Source organism: Mastigoproctus giganteus, chromosome 10 (assembly GCF_048544385.1).
Source record: "Mastigoproctus giganteus isolate SK-2022 chromosome 10, ASM4854438v1, whole genome shotgun sequence".
Classification (NCBI taxonomy): Eukaryota; Metazoa; Arthropoda; class Arachnida; order Uropygi; family Thelyphonidae; genus Mastigoproctus; species Mastigoproctus giganteus.
Genome location: NC_143584.1, coordinates 99,087,158 through 99,108,934, shown reverse-complemented (window position 1 = coordinate 99,108,934; position 21,777 = coordinate 99,087,158). Strand labels below are relative to the sequence as shown.

General features: G+C 36.7%; 1 protein-coding gene across 4 annotated transcripts in view; it reads left to right on the top strand.

Annotated features, from left to right (window-relative positions):
* Positions 1-21,777, top strand: part of Opa1 (Opa1 mitochondrial dynamin like GTPase) — a 648,761-nt gene that overhangs the window by 104,768 nt on the left and 522,216 nt on the right. For all 4 annotated transcript variants that reach the window (XM_090383387.1, XM_090383386.1, XM_090383389.1 and 1 more), the window contains one exon: positions 12,663-12,767. In XM_090383387.1, the coding sequence (XP_090239513.1) occupies positions 12,663-12,767 (105 nt within the window). The remainder of the gene's footprint in view (positions 1-12,662; positions 12,768-21,777) is intronic.

Genomic DNA, 21,777 nt, shown 5'->3' with positions numbered 1-21,777 from the left:
GAAAAATGAAAAACTGCAATAGCCAATGCTTTTGGGAAAACATTTTCTAACATCTCTGCAACTCCATCTTATTCCTCTGATTTTCTGTTCTAGAAAGAGAAAGTTTAAAAAGTAACTTTAAATCAAAGGGTTTTCATGCTTATAATTTTCCATTCACTGTAGGAGAGTTAAAAATTGCTTTGACTCTTAACAAAACAAGCGATATTGGACAAAATGACAATCATTATGAAATGATTAAATGTCTTCCATCAGAATTTGTGGGTAACCTCAACCTCCTTCTGTTTAGCAGAATCTTTCTAGAAGAGCAGTTACTAGACACCTGGCATATGGCAACTGCTCTTGCCTCCTCTAAGCCAGGAAAGGATCTTGAAGTTTTAACCTATTGCCTTATTGCTCTGACTAGCTGTTTCTGCAGTATCTTGGAAAGAATGGTCACCATTCATCTTATGTGATAATTAAAATCAAGTAACCTCATTTTCGAAATCAGTATGATTTACAAAGAAACGGATCCACTTTGAACCATTTAATTAAATTGGACACATTTAAAGTAGTAGTAATAATGGCAAATTGTGCAAGAAAGCATACTTATATCAGCCAAAAAATACCACCAGTTCACCCATCCCTACCCTCTAAGAATTTGTCTAGTTCTTCCTTGAATTTATTCAACCCATCCAGTTCCACAACAGCCGGTGGAAGCCTGTTCCAAACCTACTGACTGAAGGCAAACTTCTGCACATCTGTCCTACAACCATTCTTCCTCAACTTGAATTTATGCCCCCTCACGTGCGTAGTCTCAGCAACTGAAAGAATACCATTGACATTCAGCATACTCAATCAGATCTCCTCACAGGGGCCTCTTCTCAAGACGCTGCAATTTGCAGAACTGAAGCCTTTCTAGATAGGAGCACCTTTATGTTTCCTTCACCGGTCTGGTTGTCCTTCTCTGCACCATTCTAAGAACTTCTTAATAGGCCTCCAGCCCTGTATAGAGTACTCAATATTTGGCATAACCATTGCCTTATACAAAAGGATAATCACCTCCTTATCTCTGCTAGTAAAGTTTCTGTATATCATTTACAAAACTCCATTAGCTGTCCTAGTAGCATATCTGCACTACTCAGAGAATTTCATGTCTGACCCAGTTACCCAGGTCTTCCACTACCCTGAGTGTAGTAACACACACACTGGGGTTACTGCTACCCATCTGAGTACCTTGCATTTGCCAATGTTAAACTTCAACTGGCAGTAAAGTTTCTGTTTCTGTAAAGTTGCTCAGCCCATTGACCCAATTTTTCTAGATCTTGTTGCAGTAGCTCACCTGATGACCATTGTTAACCACTTTGCCAACCTTTGTATCATCTGCAAACATCAGATGCAGATGTAAGAGCACCTTTAAGCCTGATATGCATTCATCAATATCATTGATAAATATTGAAAACAACAATGGACTCAACACTGAAACATGGGAAACTCCACTAATATCATTAGTCAACAACAACAAGCAATGCCCATTAATAACCACTCTCTGTATTCTTCCACTTAACCATCCCTTTATCCATTGCAGTAACTTGCCCCATGCCACATTGGTTCCAGTTTATATAGAGCAGTCTTTTATGTGCAATAGTACCAAAAGCCTTCCTCAAATTTAAGTATATGATGTCAAAATTATTTTTTGTATCCAGTTCCTTGGTCACTACATCCTAGTAAGCTATCAGATTGGTTAAACAAGACTGCCCCTTTTCAAATCCGCGATGAGATTGTAGTATAGTTGCATGCCAGTCCAAATGGTCCTGCATTGCTTCTTTAACCAGTGATTCCATTATTTTCCCTGGAACAGACGGTAAGCTAACAGATCTGTAAATTACTCATGTTGCCTTTTGATACCCCTTTATGAATTGGAGATATATTTGCACATATCCAGTCCATAGGGATCTCCCCTGAATCCAAGGATGTTCCATAATTATGGCTAAGGGTTTGCTTACATCCTAAATATAATTGGATAGATTCCTCAACAATTTCTCCTCCACTTTCTTTTCAGTTATCACGAAGTCACATAGCTCATCTTTAAAGTTTGATAAACTTCTGGCATCCCCTTCCCTAAAGAATTCCTCCTCTGTGAATGTAGTTGCAAAATACCTATTCAATTTTTCTGCAGCCTGAGCAGGGTCATAAACTGTTAACCCGCTTAACACCAATATGATTCAACCCCCTTCCTTCTACCGTTAATATAAGCATAGAATTCTTTGCTGTTTTTCTTTGCATTTTTTTTGCCAGACTTCTCATAATCTGTCTTAGTTTGCCTAATTTCTTTTGTGACTTGATTATAGCAGGGATAAGGAGGTGATTATCCCCTTGTATAAGGCAATGGTCAGGCCACACCTTGAGTACTGTATAAAGGTCTGGAGGCCTCATTTTAAGAAGGATGTAGAGCTGTTGGAACGAGTACAGAGAAGGGCAACAGGATTAGTGAATGGAATGAAGGGTTGCTCTTATGAAGAAAGGCTTAAGTTTTGCAGATTACAGTGTCTGGAGACTAGGCACCTGCAAGGTGACCTGATTGAGGTGTATAAAGCCTTGAATGGTTTGAGCAAGCTCAATGCTGATGGGATTCTTCCTATTGCTCAGAATAATCACCTGAGAGGGCATAAATTCAAATTGAGTAAAGACAGTTGTAGGATAGATGTGTGGAAGTTCACCTTTAGCCAGCGGGTAGTTGGTTGGTGGAACAGACTTCCATCTTTTGTTGTGGAGGTTGATAGCCTAAATAAATTTAAGGTTGAGCTGGACAGGTATTTGGAATGAATGGAGGGGTGAAATGGGAGCAGTTTTTTTTTTTTTTTTTTTGGCTGATGCTGCATAAGTTTGCTTTCTTGCATCATATGCCTCTGCTAATGCTATAGAGTAATATATATCTACCATAAGCTTCTGCATCACTTGAGAATTTATATGCATACCATGAACTTTTCTTCTCTGCTTCATGTCTGAATAGTTCATCTGACATTCATTTTGTTTTTAGCATTGAACAGTATTTATATTTTTGGTATGAAAATCCTAGTAGCTTCTTTGATTAATTCCCCAAATACTTCCCATGTAAAATTTGCTGTTGGTAACATCATCAGTTAGTCCTACTGCACACAAAAACTGTCTGAGACTTCTGTGTTCACCCTTACGAAGGCAAAAGCTTTTCCTTTACTCTTGACATTAGTCATGTCTTTAATTTAATCCCACATTAGTAAGCTATGATTGCTGCCACCTAGTGGGTTTTTTTACCTGCAGATTCTTACTGCCTGAAGAGTCCCTGTGATAATCAGATCGAGAGTATTGCTTCCTCTTGTTGCCTGTCTAGAAAACAGTCATCCAAGAAATCTACAAAACTCTTGCTTTTATTTGTGTGACCAACCCACAAATTCAAGTCAACAAATTCAATTTCAGGCCCTGCTGTGAGTCATCTAGAAACAAATGAATACATGGGTTGTGTTAGGGTAACTAAGAGTAAGAATACATGCATGTATACTTGCATATACACTAATGCTAGGAGCATTGTAATTAAATTTGATGAATTTGAAGTACTGATTAAGTCGCTGAATGCTAAGAAAAATATTAAATCTAAGGCAGTGCATCCAGTTGACTTGGGTGACAAGTGCAATGTTGAGTCAATTTGGTGTGATATAAGTACAGGAAAAACAAAACTTTATACCAAACAGGTATGCAGGGAAATCAAATCAGAGTGGGCCATCAAATCAGAATGTCTCATAATGGGGAATTTTAACTTTACAGAATGCAAACATGCCATCGTGGTTTTGAAGTTAATTTCACAATATGAGAGATGCCAAATGGTGAAGATAATGACAACATTTTGAAGACAATGCATAATGTGTTGTGGATTGAAATTAACTATATGATATGAAACGATGCCTTTACGTTACTCAAGTAGTTAAATTTATGTGTAAACTATGGTGTATTTACGTTGATATTATACAGTTAATTTCAATCCATAACACATTATGCCTTGTGCATTTAGGCTTCAAAATGTTATCATTATCTTCAACCTTTTGACTCATATTGTGGAATTAACTTCACAACCACAAATTAGCATTATCAGGGTATCTGCCTGCCCACTGATGAGTGAGCCAACAAGCTCCGAAATGGTGCCCTCTGGGTGGTGGTGCCCACTGAGAATAAATAATAGTAGCCTCCTCTACTAGAGAAGCATTATTTATTCAAAGTAGTGCGATACCTGGTATCTTGTTGTGAAGGTAGCCACAATATGAGATAAAATCAAACTATACCTTTACACTACTCAGTTAAATTTGTGGGTAAACTTTGGTGTATTTACACCGATATTATATAGTAGTTTACAATGAATCAATCATACAAATGTTTATCGTATTTAGCAGTCAGGGATTTGAACCCTGGTCCGTTCAAAGAGTGTGTGCTAATGCACTCTCACTCCTGACCACTCGGCTACATCAGGCCTAAGCCTATCTTTCCAAAAATGAGATCACCTCTCCATGTTCTTTGACATGAAAAAGGTTTATGATATAACTTCGAGATTTGGTATTTTAAAAGACCTTTATAGCATTGGCCTTAAGATCACCTCTCTAGTTTTGTTAAGAATTTTTTATCCTGTTGGTTTATCCAACATGGTGTATGCATTATCCTCTCTAATTCTTTTTGTCAAGAGGAGGGGGGAAGTATCTCAAGGATCGTTTTAAGTATTATACTGTTTGCCATTTAAGTGAATTCCATTACTGAGCAACTTCCTCTAACTGTATATAGTGCCTCTATGTAGATGACCTAATCATATTTTTCCAATTGGTCAACTTGAGGAATATTGAATGATAACTGCTATAAGCCATTAATCCTCTCAACTCATGAGCAGTGGCAATAATTTCAGGTTCTCACTCCCAGGTAAATCATTTTTGTATATTTTTTTTTTATTGGTATAGTATTTTGTCTGAAGTTCAATTCAGGTTCTGGATTACACAAGCATAAGGCTTGCTTGGACAAAATATTGTACCAGTAGTACTGAAGGCAAAATTATTTGGGATTCATTAAATAAAAAGTTTACCTTTCCTTATTATATTTGTAAGCTGTACACAAAGTACAGCTTACAAATGTTGATGACCCTGCTCAGGTAGCTAAAAAACTAAATGAATATTTTGCATCGACATTCACACATGAGGAGTTATTCAGCGAGGGGAATGCCAGGGGTGTATTCAACTCTAGCAGTAAGCTACAGAATCTTGAAATAACTGGGAGTAAAGTGGAGGAGAAACTGTTGAAGATAAACACAAGAAAGGCACCTGGGGTGGATGGGATCTATCCAGTTATATTAAAGGAGGCAGCAAAGGAAGTAAGCAAACCCTTAGCCATAATTATGAGAGCTTCCTTGGACTCAGGGGAGGTACCCATAGACTGGAAATGTGCAAATGTGACCCCAATTCACAAAGGAGGATCAAAGACTGACACAAGTAATTATAGACCTGTGAGCTTAACTTCTGTTCCAGGAAAATTAATGGAGGCACTGGTTAAAGAAGCACTGCAGGATCATTTAGACAAGACTTCAGTTATAGCTCGGACACAGCATGGTTTTGTTAAGGGGAAGTCTTGCCTGACCAATTTGATTGGATATTATGATGCAGTCACAAAAGAACTGGATGCAGGGAATAGCTTTGATATTATATACTTGGATCTTAGAAAGGCTTTTGATACTGTTGCACATGGAAGACTTCTACACAAATTGGAGCAGTGTGACATTGGAGGCAAATTGCTGCTATGGATAAAGGGGTGGTTGAGGGGGAGAAGACAGAGTGGTAATCAATGGACACTGCTCATCGTGGACTAATGTTATTAGTGGAGTCCCTCAGGGCTCAGCGTTGGGTCCATTATTGTTTTCTGTATTTATAAATGATATTGATGATGGTATATCGAGCTTAATGTCCAAGTTTGCAGATGATACAAAGGTTGGCAGGGTTGTCAAGGACACTACTGACACTATGCTGCTGCAACAGGATCTGGAAAGGTTGAGCAGATGGGCTGAGAGGTGGCAAATGAAGTTTAACATTGACAAATGTAAAGTACTACACATGGGAAACAGCAACCCCAGAGCAACGTATCAACTCTGTGGTACTACACTGACAGTGGTAGAGAATGAAAGGGACTTGGGGGTGGTTGTGCAGGCAGATATGAAGTTCTCTGAGCAGTGCAGACGGGCTGCAAGAGTAGCTCATGGAGTATTGTCAATGATATACAGGAATTTTTCCAGCAGGGATAAGGAGGTGATTATTCCCTTGTATAAGGCAATGGTCAGACCACACCTAGAGTACTGTATACAGGTCTGGAGGCCTCATTTCAAGAAGGATGTAGAGCTGTGGAACGAGTACAGAGAAGGGCAACAAGATTAGTGAATGGAACAAAGGGGTGCTCTTACGAAGAAAGGCTTAAGTTTTGCAAATTACAGTGTCTGGAGACTAGGCACCAGCGAGGTGATCTGATAGAGGTGTATAAAGCCTTGAATGGTTTGAGCATGCTCAATGCTGATGGGATTCTTCCTCTAGCTCAGAATAATCACCTGAGAGGGCATAAATACAAATTGAGGAAAGACAGATGTAGGATAGACGTGCGGAAATTTGCCTTTAGCCAGCAGGTGGTTGGTTGGTGGAATAGACTTCCATCCCTTGTAGTGGAGGTTGATAGCCTAAATAAGTTTAAGGCTCAACTGGACAGGTATTTTGAACGAACAGAGGGGTGAAGTGGAAGTGGGTTTTTTTTTTTGGCTGATGCTGCATAAGCTTGCTTTCTTGCATCAAATGCCTCTACTAATGCTAATGCTAATGTGCATGACAGGGTCAAATATCCTCCATTTCTTGTGGAAACAAATGAACTGTCCTTATTGCTTCAATGAGAGTGGTTACTACAGTTTGCTTTTAAACTGAAATCCCTGCTAGAAGAGGTTGACATATTATCAAGGCAAACTTCTGCTTGACATTCTCATTTTCCACTTGTGGCTTCTCCTTTAAAATTTTGGAGAAGGCAATGCTTCATTGTCTGTCTACCTGAAACTCTATTCCACCCACCCAAATTGGGTCTTATACAGCAAAAACCTCGATAAGTGATTTGGAGGTCCAAAAGTAAGTAAGTAACCATTTAAAACCTGTAGTGCCAAAATAACAAACTCTCCATCTCATCCTTGCTGGGTATACCTCAGCAAACCTCTTTGGTTTGCTGAGGTATACCACTTTACGAAGCCAAGCCTAATGAACCCAGACCTGCTGGAACACGTCTTCAAGAAGTAATACAGAAGTAGAAAATTGATCTCAATAAAATTGTGGAAAGTACAAATCTGCCTTTACCTCCATGGAATAGATATGATATAGACATTGATCTATACTTCGCTGAGTGGTCAAAAAATACCATTTCGTCACTTAACATCCGACAGTTACGTGCCAACTATATTTCGGAACACACTGGGAAACTCATAAAATATACAGATGGCTCTAAGTCCCCTCTCACATATATGTGCAATAGCTGTATTCCCTTCACACGTAATCTCAAAATCCGTTCCAGTTGAGTGCAGTATACTTTCTGCAGAACTGTATGCTATACAGCTTGCATTAAGTGAAATATGTCAACAGTCGTCTCTCTCTGTCCTAATATATTCTGATTCACTCAGTGCTGTTTTAGCCATACAAGGTAAACAACATTCTCACCATCCTCTTCTACAAGAAATTGGCCTTCTTATCAACCAATGTAAAAAAAAAAACCCTGAAATAACTCTTTGCTGGATTCCAGGACATTCTGGAATAGAAGGCAATGAAAAAGCAGACAGTGCAGCCAAGTCGGCATCAGAATTGCCAAACAAAACAATAATAGTACCATACACTGATTTTAGGCCAATTATTATTAGAGCAAGTGAAGGTGAATGGGCCTAGATATGCAGAAATCAAACCAATTATAAACTCCAAGAAATTAAACTGAATCCAGAAATATGGAACTCAAGTATCAGAAAAAGTCGCAGAGAAGTAATGTTTACCAGACTACGAATTGGCCACACTCACTTTACGCATCATATCCTAGCTAATGAGTACAGTACTAAATACCATAGGTTCTAATACCTCTCGTGCCTTGGGGTTTTCATTAAAATTGTTTTTTTTTTTTGTTTTTTTTTTCACTGCAGGCAGTGGATGAAGTGGGAATCACCCAAACAATCCACAGTAATATCAGCCTTCTCAAAGGTGTGGTGAATGATAAATGTAGTGCTGCTGAAAAGGAGAACAGACCATGTAACATCTTTGGAAAGTTTCCGACAACAGGAAATCTCATCCGTTTTAAACAGGCAAGGGGAAAGGCAAAATGTGTTATGCCGACCAGCAAACAATATCAGCCAAAATACAGCAAATATGCAAAACACCCATGAATCACTGTCCCATGTGCACTGTCTGTGGTATGATTCTACAAAACCAGAGGAGATTGCAAATACTCTGGTAGATTGTTCCTGGAAATCTCAGCTACTTCATCATATACTGCACATTTTCAGGCATACAAGGGACAAGCTGATGAACACTTACTCAATTTTGAAACAGCATCCAGTGCAATATACAATGTCCCTTTCAAAATGTCAGAATTGCACCGTTCTCTAGCCTCTACCAAACTCAGTGTGGTTGGGTCAGATGGAATACATTTTACCATGATAGCAGAACATACTGAGCCGACCCTCAAGACACTATTACTTCTCCATAACAGAATATTCAAAGAAAACACTTCTAAAGAAATGGCATCATGCATATGGTTTGGCATTTCCAAAACCAGGCAAAGATGCTAAGGCACATTATAGCCAAAGTAGCTGATGCGCCTTCAAATCCTCATAACAACAGCAAAGATCCTATAAAGCCGCAACATTATTGACCTATTGCACTCACAGTCATGGACATGTATGAGCAGAGTCATGGAAACAATTATCAACACCCGGCTATCCTGGTTTCTAGCTCGAAATGACCTCCGAATTCCAGTGCAATGCAGCTTCCTTGAACGAAGATCCACTCTCGACTTTTTGATTAGGACAGAAGGACCTGTGATACCTTTGTACGGACAGAACACATGGATGTGGTCTTCTTTGATATTGAAAAAAGCTTGTGTGTACCCTGTACTCATGAAAGATGTTTTATGTGAAAACATCTTTGACTAAAATGTGAAACGGAAATTATGTAAATTATGTCACTTCCTAAATGTCGTCAATGCTGTCACTAACATTGATTCAGTAGAGTAAGTAGAGGGCATTAGCCGGCTGTTTACTGGTGGAAGATCAAAGATGTTATTACCAATTCTGGCCCGTTTGAACTTGTATCTCATCATCCTCTTCTCTTACTTATCAAACTAATTCTCTTTCCAAATGTCAGTAGAATCGTCACCCATGTTTTCCCATTTCGTTTCTTCGTTCTGTTTTCTGTTATGCTGTCGCTCGATTAGTGACACGGTAGGTATATAAGTTACAACTGAACTTTTGGACGTCATTTGACGAAGCAAAATATCAAGCAGCCATTTGACTAGTAATTTCAACAGAGATGAGCATGTCAATGCTTAATTTTCTTTTAATTTCAATGATGCCAAATTCAGGATGCACGTTCCTAATTTCAATAATTAGGAACGATTTATGTTGTAAATTGCTAATCCTGTGATTGGTTTTATTTACATATTCGACGACTGACATAAGCAGCACAAGAATATTCTTCCGTGATGAATTGAACGTCCATATTAGATTTTAAAAAGCTAAACACAAAAGGATTGAAGGGGTTAGTTACGCCACTTTTGATGAGGTTCTCGTTTCAGAAAGCCTTTTGGCCAAGTAATACCAGCTCTAAGTAAATCAATATAATATGATTCTGAATGAATGCGCTTTTATTTAAAGAAGTGATCGATGCTAGTATATGCCCGTAGCCAGGTGGGAAAAAGCAGCAGTGCATAGCACACGCTTCTTGATTAAACCGAGGTTTGAGCCCGTCACTACCAAATATGGAGGATGCGGAAAGGTCAGTGAATGACCACTGCATATCCCGGAGCAATATGGCCTTAGTTGCTAATGCTCCTAAAAACCCAATAACAAACAAACTAACAAACTAGTATATGCCAGCGGGTAGTTGATTGGTGGAACAGACTTCCATCTTTTGTTCTGGAAGTTGATAGCCTAAATAAATTTAAGGTTGAGCTGGACAGGCATTTTGAACGAATGGGAGGGGTGAAATGGGAGGGTTTTTTTTTTTTTTTTTGCTGATGCTGCATAAGCTTGCTTTCTTGCCTCGTATACTAATGCTAACATGTGCGTAAAATTGGTCTTGTCATCTGTTTTACTATATAAGTACAAAAAAGTTAACTCACTGTAAGCACTTAGAATTCGAGTGTAGAGGTTTACTTGTAGTAAAATGGGGGGGGGGATACAAAAAATAAGAACGTGGTTCTTTGGGGCGAACAAGAAAAAAGTTGAGAAACATTGCTGCAGAGAATGTGAAGGCTTGTGGGGGTGGAATTTTTCTCTGTGTGGTGTGCTTTTAAAAGGAATGTTTTTACACGGATGGAATAGAAGGGTGCATGGGCTTAAATAGAGGGGTGCAAGAATATTTATTGATTCTATTGGGGCAATGTTAGGTGAGTCAGAAAACTGCTAGCTGTGGAGGGGCAATTCACAAACTAAAATTATTGTAGAATAGATGTGCAGAAATTTGGCTTTAGCCAGTGGGTGGTTGATAGTTGGAACTAACTTCCATCTGTTGTAATGGAGGTGAACAACTTAAATAAGTTCAAGGCAGAACTAGAGAAACATTTGAAGTGAATGGATGGGTGAAGTGGTTTTTTTTTTTTTTTTGGCTGATGCTATATAAGCTTGCTTTCTTGCATCATATGCCTCTACTAATGCTAATACTAATATTCGTTGGCCTCTTAGATTCTTCCATAATTTCTTGTATTCACCATTATATTTGATTTGTAGAGTGTCTGCTTTTGGCATGGGAATTAAAATCATTATAGATCTTAATGGCATAAATGGAGCTTCAAAACTCCTAACTCATAAACAAGTGAAAGTATGTTTATGAGTTTGGAGTTAGCATTAGTAGAGGCATACGATGCAAGAAAGAAAGCTTATGTCACACATTGAGAACTCAGTACAGCAAGTACACACCAATCTACACTGAGATATCTAAAACTGACAGCCATGTTAGTGCATCAGCAGCATTATTTCTCAATATTATTGTAGTAAAGAAACTCCCTACTGAATGTAGCAGCTATATACTGCAGAACTCTGCAGGTTTCTTTTAAGGCTATCCACATAGCCTTAAATTACACAGTGTCAACAATCATATTGCACAGTGTTATATATACAGATTCCATTAGCACTATCCATGCTACACAACTGAATGCGAAGAATGATATAACCCCTTACTTAGACATATCTGGAATACTCTGATTAAGTTAAAGCAGAAGAAGAAACGACAAGTTCACTTTTGTTGGATCCCTGCTCATGCTGGAAATGAATATGCTGACCTAGGTTCAAAAGCTGCTACTGATCCTATAGACCAATCCTTTATTGCACTTGCATCAGACTACAAGTTCATTATAAAGAAACAGTGTCTTGAATAATGGCAACCCATCTGGCAGAGTCAACCCAATAACAAGCTACTTAGTATAAAAAAACTCAAACTATGGAAATCCAGTATATGAGACACCCAACATGAAGTCATGATAGCCCGAGTACGGCTAGGCCACACGCACGCACACACACACACACACACACACACACACACACACACACACACACACACACACACACACACACACACACACACACACACAAGACACATCTTTATTTGCTTGCAGCCACTCATCCACCACAGTGCACAAACTGCGATACCCATCTTACTGTCCAACATATACTCATTGATTGCCCCATTTACAACAGTGAGCGAGAAACTCTCTTTGCCTCATTTTCAGCAGTGAACACTGTATATTGTTCACCTCCTGGCAGATACACCAAACATGGACAAAATCTTTACTTGCCTTGGATACAACTGTATAATGCACTATAAACTTGATCCACAATTCATATATGATAAAAAATTGAAATTTACCATAGTTAGGCACATTCTGACTGTGTTGCACTTGTGCTGTAAACCCCACAAACAAACAAACAAACAGCTACTCATGTTGCAATGTCCTTTGGTAATATTATCATGTTGCAGAATGTGTCCAGTAATGCCCACTGATTGTCAGGGGCTTCCCCATAATAACCTGCTTACACAGTTGGAGACTGTGTCTTCCTTTTAGGTACCATGGTGGAAGGTTGATCAAGCTGACTGGGATGCCTTCCAAGATCTGGCAAATTTTGACATCACTACAGTCAGTCTGGAGCCTATCAATGATGCAGTCATGTACATCACAGAAAGTATCGTCCAATCAGCTGCATTCGTAATTCCAAAAACATCTATCTGGTTTTCATCATTTCCCAATTCATAATGCACAGCAGCAGAAAAAAGGTGCAAAACAAAGCATGGGGGATATTCTGCTGATATCTTATCATAAGATATTGTGTCAATTTTATGCAGTCAGTTTTTGCTGTTATTTTTGAGTAATGCTTAATAAAATAGAACCTCTGTTTTTCTTTTAAAATATTATAGATGAAATATCAAAAGGAAATAGAAAGACTAGAGAAAGAAAATAAAGAACTACGCAAGCAGCTGATGATAAAGTCTGGCAAGTCCTTACCAACACGCAAAATGAAGGTAACAATGATTTAAATTTTATTTTTTATATTACAGTGGATTCCGGTTATTTGGGCCACCGGTTAATCGGGGCAGCCGTTTATTTGGGGCAAATCTTAAAAAACAAAAAAAAATAATCAAGAAAATAGCCATAGTTTATTCGCTTAATTGGGACAAAATGCCGTTTAATCGGGGTAGGAGACCTCAGCACTGGAGATTACCCCACGATTGTCTCCGACGGTACCACGTGGTTCGGTCGAAATTCTGGAGGTCACAACCATAAAACAATAAAAACAATTAGCAGTCACCCGTTTATTGGGCTTTTCTGTTAGTGAAATCTATCATAAACGAATAGTAAACTCGATCTTACTGAATTTTCGATAATGCCGACAGCTGGAATTCTGTGGGTTATTATGGTAAAATGTGTTTACACTTCTATGGAATCTTCAATCATATAAAAAAAATAAATTTTCAGATCTCTTTATTCGTATTTTTAAAGCTTTGTAACTCGTTACTTGGTTCTCACTTGCACGTATCGTGTTACTTGCAATTTGTGTGTGCCGTGTTCTTTGTTATTGATTGCTTATCTTTTTACTGTTTTAAATTTTAATCCCTACCCACAAATGTCAGTGAACAGAAATGTCAACTAGTTCGTATGTACTTATTACAGTACGTATTAATTATTCCGATTATCACGTATATTCTTCCGATTTTCACATATCATTTAATTTTTCAATTGGTAAGGTAATAAAGGGTAAATTTGTGCTTAATATATCTTTGCTTTTATAGCCTGTGGATAATATTCCTCCTATTTTCGCTAATTAGAATCGCTGTTTAATAAAATTTAAATTCAATTCACAAACATGATCACAATGACCAGCACTTACTGTACATCGTATAGTGAATGGTACTTTACTATGTTGAGTTCGTCGTAACGTGATTTGATTGTACAAAGTGTAAAGTGTTCATTGTCTAACGACCCCAGGGGTTTCCCCTCATCTCCGTGTTGTGTACTCTGTTTGTGAAACGCAGAACACTGTGAAGGCCAGAGATTTTAAAAAGTGTAAGGTTTATGTTGTGTTGTTCCTCTGACCTTTTAGCTGTTGGGTCCCTAGTGGGACCCCCCATTGCCCACACTTAACCCTGAGGAGGCAGGTCAGGCATAGCGGGATCGCATTAGAAGTACTCTAGCAGGCCCTGCCACCTAATTTCCTCAGATTTCAGTGGCAGGGGCCTAAAAAAAAAAAAAAATAATAATAATAAAAAATAAAAAATAAAAAAGATAAAAAAATAATAATAAAAATAGTAATTAATTGAATTTGATTGTACAGTGAACTAATTGTGAAAAGGGGGGGGGGTACGTTGTATTTTTAACTATTTACGTGAAATTTCGGATAATTAGGGCAGCCGCTTAATCGGGCCAAAATGCACTAGTCCCGATGTGTCCCAAATAACCGGAATGGACTGTATTTATGCTAATCTGCGATACTTTACTACTGTTTTTTTTTTTTTTGTAAAATGCTTAAGAAAAACTGTCTTGATATGATAATTATTTTTTGTATTATTCTCTGGAGTTACAGAAAAATTCCCTTGAATATAGTTTTCTTTATCTCCAAATGGTTGGGGGAGAGGCTATCAGGATCCAACTCCTGAACTTGAGAGACTCCAAAAATTTGTAGATAAGGAGATGAGTTATTTAAAAAGGTTAGGCATATATTTACCTGTCCTTGCCATTACATCTGGATCACCACGAGGCCTGTTAAGCTTGGATCTCTTTGTATTGTGTTCAATTCAGTTGAATAAGGCTTGGTTGAATAGTTTTAGGGCTTTAGTATTTTACACCAGTTGCAAGATTTCGTAAATATTGTATATTTGGTGTTCAGCTTTTGCTAAACACTTTTTAAAAACAGATTTATGTTTTATTTATTTAATTTATTAATGTTTTAGTGTGTTAAAAGAAACTGGGTACTGCAACTTTATTGGATCTTAGAGCCGAAATAAGTAGAGAGAATGAGATATGGACCATGAAATATTTAGCCAAGTTGAAGTGTTTATATGATAACTCAAGTCATTTTAAAAAATGTGGAAAAGAAGTGGAATATGATATTGAAGAAATTGATAGAGCAACTTCTGTTTGAGAAATTCTAAATGTGGTCATACTAATTTGCTTAAAGGAAAGGTGTTGTAAGAACTTGGCCAGGTTTTAGGGGAAAACATTATCAACAACTTCTAAAAGAAAGTTCAAAGGCAAATAGATATTATTATGAAGAAAAATTGATTCAGAAAAATTCCCTTTTTCTGAAGCTGATATTGACTTTGGTGGCATTTTGACTTTGAGAAGAGAATTTTACAACTTTTTCACCAATAATGATTTGAATAGAATTATCAGAAATGCTTTGTTTTATTATAAATAAGTGGGAAAAGTTGCCATAAGAATATTATTGATATATGAACTGCAAGGCCAGTTAGAAGAAGATAAAGATGTGTTTATGAACAGATGGAACTTACAAATCAAACGTGAAAGATGAGACAAGTCTTAAATGTAATTGTAATATTCTGGATTCTGTTTCTTCAATATCATATTCTAGATCAAGAATAACAGAATAATAAAGATGGAATAATAAGAGGCAAATTTAATAACATCAAAAGGACAAGGGACAAGTATTTTAATTGAAATTGAATCTGACAAAGGTATTAAAATAATCCAGGATTTTAAAAAGTTTAAGAACTAGAGTTGAATATTGTAACTCCTAGGCGAGATTATCTAAAAATGATAGTATGATAGATTGGGAGATAAATCAAGAAGAAGTTGTATTATAGAAAATTTTTGGAGATAGGTTTGGACATGAACAATTGAAGGACAATATTAGAGTGAGATCTATTAGATCAAAAATTAAGAAATATAATTACTGCTTGGTCACCAGGTGTTATTATTGGGATATGGATTTGCAAATAGTTTTTCTGGAGAACAGATATGTGGTTAGTCTGCTAATAAAGGATATGGATATATCAAATGTCTCAGTAAAGATCATTCTCCTATTTATATAAACTGTGTTAATTTGAAAGGAGTTAGCAATACAGTCGGTCCTCGTATAACACGTGTTCGCATTACACGAATTCGATCATACACGATTTATAAATAGGGGAACGTTATCTTATATAACACAAACCGAATTCGCTTATGCACGATTCGCCTTTGTGTTTACAAGAAATGGCAGTCGAACGCGGAATCACCCCAACCGAACGCAACACGATAGGAATGAAGAAGATTCTGAAAATGTATTTGTGTTTTATATCAGTGAAGGGGAAACACAATTCACCATAATAACGTAAAAACCAACACAATTCCAGCTATCGATATAATCACAAATGCAATTAGATGGAGTTTACTACCAGTTTATAACAGGTTCCACTAGCAGAAACGCAACTGGAAATTGTTTTTATTGTTTTATGGTAATAACCCCCAGAAATGTGCTTTAGTAAAATGCGAGGTGTTAATTAATAGTGTATCTCGGCCTTTACGGTCTTCTTTATTCAGTTGCTACACGCGCGCAGCTTTGTTTATGTGTATCAAGCGTGCCTCCTCGTTTTGTAATTGTGCTTTATTCCCTAAAAATTAGTAAAATACTTTTTATTAGTAATTAGTAAAATAAAAAGGTGTGAAAAGGAAGCATCCTGGCTAAGACACTGCAGATTCAGAGAGAAGAAAAAAAAAAAGAAAGCAATAACGATAAACAGAGGCGGACTGGGTCAAAAATTCTTACCCGGAAAAATTTATAGTGGCCTCATACTACGGTTTATGGCCAAAATCACACCGGCCCACCGTGGTTTCCCCCGTAAGGCTTATGGCCAGTCCGCTTCTGTCAATAGAGAAAAAATATGAAATTGTGAAACGCTTTGAGCGAAATGAAAGACCATGTGATATTGCACGTGCTACAGACCTAAATGAGGCAACGCCGAGAATTACAAAGAATGCAGAGAAAATAAAAACAACTTTCATAGCGGAAACAACTCAGTGTAATTAAAATCCATTAGATTAAGACACAAAGAATTGGAAGAGATGGAACGGCTGTCATCTCTTTGGATAGAAAATCAAACAAAAAGCAAGTTTGCTTACGATAGAAGCAAAAGCATTAGCAATATTTTATTACGACTTACGTATTATAATTTATACTTACGTATTATAAAATACGACTATTTTATTTAATATAATAAATTTTTTACGAATAAAATACGTATTTTATTCGTAAAAAATACTTTTTTAGTATTAAAAAATACTAAAAATACTTTATTATAATATAATATTATTTTTATTACGTATTTTAATCGTTATAAAATACATATTTTATAACGATTAAAATTACCCGATTATTTATTGTGTTTGGTAATGTTTTGGTTCCAAATGTGTGTTCAATCTTGGGTGGTCGGCACCTAACCCTACTTTTCCCATAGGGCCTGTTGTTTATATTGCACGATTTTGCATTGCACGAGGATTTCTAGGAACGCAACTATCGTGCTATACGAGGACAGACTGTACTGAGCATACCTTGTCATTCACACTTGTGAATGACAAGGTATGCTCAGATTACAAAACAATGCAAGATCTCATTAACAGTAAAATTGATTATGGATAGTATTCAGACACAAAGTAGGAAAAATTTAATAACAGTTCACTAAAATAATGCAGAAAGAGATAGATATTACTTTGCTACAAGGAACTATATTAGTATTTAGAATTAGTAGTGCGAATTATGCAAGAAAGCTAGCATATGCAGTCAGCCAAAAAAAAACAAAAAAAAAAAAAAATCCATTTCATCTACTCATCCCTACAATAATTTGTCTAGTTTTTCTTTGAATTTATTCAAGCTTATTCCACAAAAATAGATGAAAGTTTGTTCCACATTTATTCTGCCACTATCAATTTGAATTTGTGCCTCCTCATGTGCATTGCTAAGCAAGAGGAAGAATCCAATCAGCATTGAGTTTGCTCAAGCCATTCAAAGCCTTAAACACCTCAGTCAGATCACCTCACAACTGTCTAGTCTCCAGACACCTGCAGTTTGCAGAACTGAAGCCTTTCTTGGTAATAGCATCCATTTGTTGCCCTTGCCAATCTCATTGCCCTTCTGTATCCTTTCTAGATGCTCTCCATCCTTAAAATGAGGCCTCCAGACCTGTATACAGCACTCAAGATGAGGCCTGATCATTGCTGTATACAATAGGATAGTCACATACTTATCCCTGCTAGTAAAATTTGCGTATACCATTGACAAAAGCCCATGAGCTGTCCTGGAAGAGCTCATCTGAAGAATATCTGACCACATAATTACCCCCCAGATAATTCTCATTTTCCATTACCCTGAGTGTAGTACCACACAATGGTATATTATTCTGGGGTTACTGCTACCCATATGCAGTACTTTGCATTTTTCAATGCTAAACTTTGATTGCCATTTCTGTGTCCGTCTGCCTAATTTTTCTAGATCTGGTTCAGTAGCATACTGTCATTACTGCCACTAATCCCCCCTGCCAACTTTTGTATCATATGCAAACTTAGACATTCAGCTTGATATTCCTTCATCAATATCATTAATAAATACAGAAAAAAAAACAATGGGCCCAACTGAACCCTGGTGGACTCCATTAATAACATTACTCCATGAAGAGCAGTGTATAGTGAACCTCTCTCTGTCTTCTCACACACAACCATCCCTTTATCCAAAGTATCTTGCCCTTAATGCCACACTGCTATGATTTGCACTCTTATGTGTAACAGTATCAAACGTCTTCCTGAAATCTAAGTATATCATATCAAAATAATTTTTTTGCATCCAGTTCCTTTGTGACTGCATCATAGTATCCAATCAAATTGGTCAATCAACATTTCCCTCTTGATAAACCCTTGCTGTGACTGAAGTATAATTGTACTTCTGTCTGAATTGACTTACATTACTTCTTTAACCATGACTCCATTATTATTTTTCCCCGAAACAGAAGTTAATCTAATTACTTAAATTAACTTAATTCAAGGTTGTTCTCATAATTTTGGCTAAGGGTTTACTTATCTGCTTTGCTACCTCCCTTAATATAATTGGATAGATCCCATTCATCCCAGGTGCCTTTCTTATGTTTAACTTCAACCATTTCTCTCCCACTTTTCTCTCAGTTATTACAAAATCATTTAGATCCTTATTATAGTTTGATAAAATTCAGGCATCCACTTCTCCAAAGAATTTATCATGTGTGAATGTAGATGCAAAATACTTATTTAGTTTGTGAGGAACCTGAGCAGAATCATCAACAGTAGAATCATGAATACGAAGTGGACCAATTCGATTCATTCCTTCCATCTAGTGCTTACACACGAAAAGGTGCCTTTGCCGTTTTTATTTTCATCCTTTGGCAAATAATTCTTACAATCTTACCTGATCTTTATGATCTGATTATAGGCTAGTTTATATCTACCCTAGGCTTCTGTATCACCTGATAATTTATATTCACCCAGTGCATTTTTCTTCTCATTTTTCTTCATCTGACATCCATTTATATCTAAGCCTTGAACAGTATTTCTTAGTTGTGAAACAGTTAGTAGCTTCTATGATTATTTCTTTGAATGCTACCCATTTACAATTTGCTGATGGTAACATCATCAGTTGGTCCCACAGTAATCGAATTTAAAAACTGTCTAAGACCACTTTAGTCACTTTTATATAAGCAAAACCCATCCCTTGGTAGTTAAATCTCTAAGTAAATCTCACATCAGTACTGTGATCACTGCCACCCAGTAGTTCTTTTATTTGCATATTCTTAATGCATGAATAATCACTGTTGATAATCAGATAAAATCACTAGTATTAGAGCTACCCCCCCGACTTATGTAAGGATTGTGTTTCATGGAACTCTGCGCATAGTACGAGTCGAATTTTACGTATGTAAAATTCGACTCGTACTATGCGCAGAGTAAAATTCGTATGTAAAATTCGACTCGTAGTATTTGATTTGGGATATTTCTCTAAATGCTTATGCAGCACTCGCAGCTATGCTCGCTGAATTTGATTTAAGCAAAAAAAAAGTGTTCGACCAACACATAAATAGAATTATTTATTCAAGTTTTTTATCTTGTGTGCAGGAAAAATGACAAAAGTGTACAAAACTTCAAAATTATAAAATTACAAAAAAGGAGAGGAGACAGGCAATAACTTCAGCAAGTTTTAATTCTTGAGCATCATTACCAGAATCAACGTCTTCAGATGATAAGTACACTGCTGTATCTTCGTAGATACTTCTTGCTTTTTGTTTGAACGGCCATTAGACTCAGGGACACTCGTTTCTGAATCTGATTTTCCATTCATATTATTAATAGCTTTTCCATCTTTGATATAGCACCTGAACTCTGTTTTGTGATACTGTTCATCTTAATTGCTTTGATCCTTTAACATGTTCTTTTGTATACACGCAGTGTCCTTTAATATAGTATTCACTGTTGAAGAAGCGAGACCTAATTCCTGTGTAATAGATGACAAACTTTGTTCTACTTCTTAATCTTTCTCATCTTCATTTCTAAATCAGTTTTGTTTTGTTTCCTAGCACTGCCACTACTTGCACTGTCCATTGGTTGTTTTCTCTTCATCATTGTAATTAGTAAATAGGAATGAAGAGAAGATTTTGAAAATTTATTTATTAATTTTTTTTTTTTTTTTTTTTATAATTGAAGATTTTAGTGATGGGGACAGATTTCACCATAAAAATGTACACAATTCCAGTTATTGGTGTTATTGCAAATGCAATAAGATCGAGTTTACTACTTGTTTATAATAGATTGCACTAACAGAAAAGCCCAATAAACTGGAAAGTGCAAATTGTTTTTATTGTTTTATGGTTGTGACCTCTTTGCTTTTTCTAAATATGCTTTAGAAAAATATCACGAAGGTGTTCCAAATTGATTTTATAACAGAACATATGATAATGATGAAAACGATAGAGCATTTTCCTGCCGGGCCTTGTAGCATTGCCTCTTCCTCTGAACCAATAGTAGTGGTTGTAAATGTGTTGGCTGTGTGTTTTGTTTTTGCATCCTTTAGTTAAAAATGATTTTAGTGTAGTGCTTATTTGACATAAATTTATATAAAACTAATAAAATTTCCATTATAAAAATTACCTTTTATAGTGATAAACAGCTTGGTTATACAGCGAAATTTTCAACTTCCAAGGTCTTGGAATGAATTACCAAAAAAAACAATGTGTTATTGGGTTCACATTACAATATTTTCACAATACCTCCATTTATTCCTACGGGATGCATAATGTTTCCATATTTCTTTCAGTTTGCACCAGCCGGAAAAAGCTTATGTAAAGTCAAATATATGTAAGTCAAGTATTACGTAAGTCAGGGAGTGCCTGTACTTCCTCTTATTGCCTTTTTAACATGCTACTGTAGAAAACAGTCATCCATTAAATCCACAAAAGCCTAATGTGACCAACCCAAAAGTTCCAATCTATATCTGGAAAGTTGAAATCCCACATTATAAGATATTCCGATGTACTGGCCTACTCTATATCTCTGTACAGTTGTTTGTTATATTCATCAGAGTTATTAGGCCTATAACACACTCCCACTCCCATTTTCATTTTTGTTTTCCCAGTGCTTATGTGACACCAAATTTATTAAATATTGCACTGGCTGTCCATGTCAACTGGATGCACTGACTTAAATTTTATGTACTTCTTAACTAAGAGCATGCCCCCTCTCTTTCCCATCTTGTCTGTCCTTTCTATACACATTGTACTTGCCATATTTGAATTCTTCATCCCTTATATCTGAGTAACACCACATCTCTGATATCCCCACAAAGTCTGCATTTGATGACTTAATTAGCACTTCAAATTCATCAAATTTATTCACTATGCTCCTTGCAATGGTCTTCATGCACCTGTTCATACTTTTAGTTACCCTAACACAGCCCATGCATATGCTTGTTCTGTGATAACTCACAGCAGTTGCAGTAGCTTTGAAATCTCCAACACCTTGCTT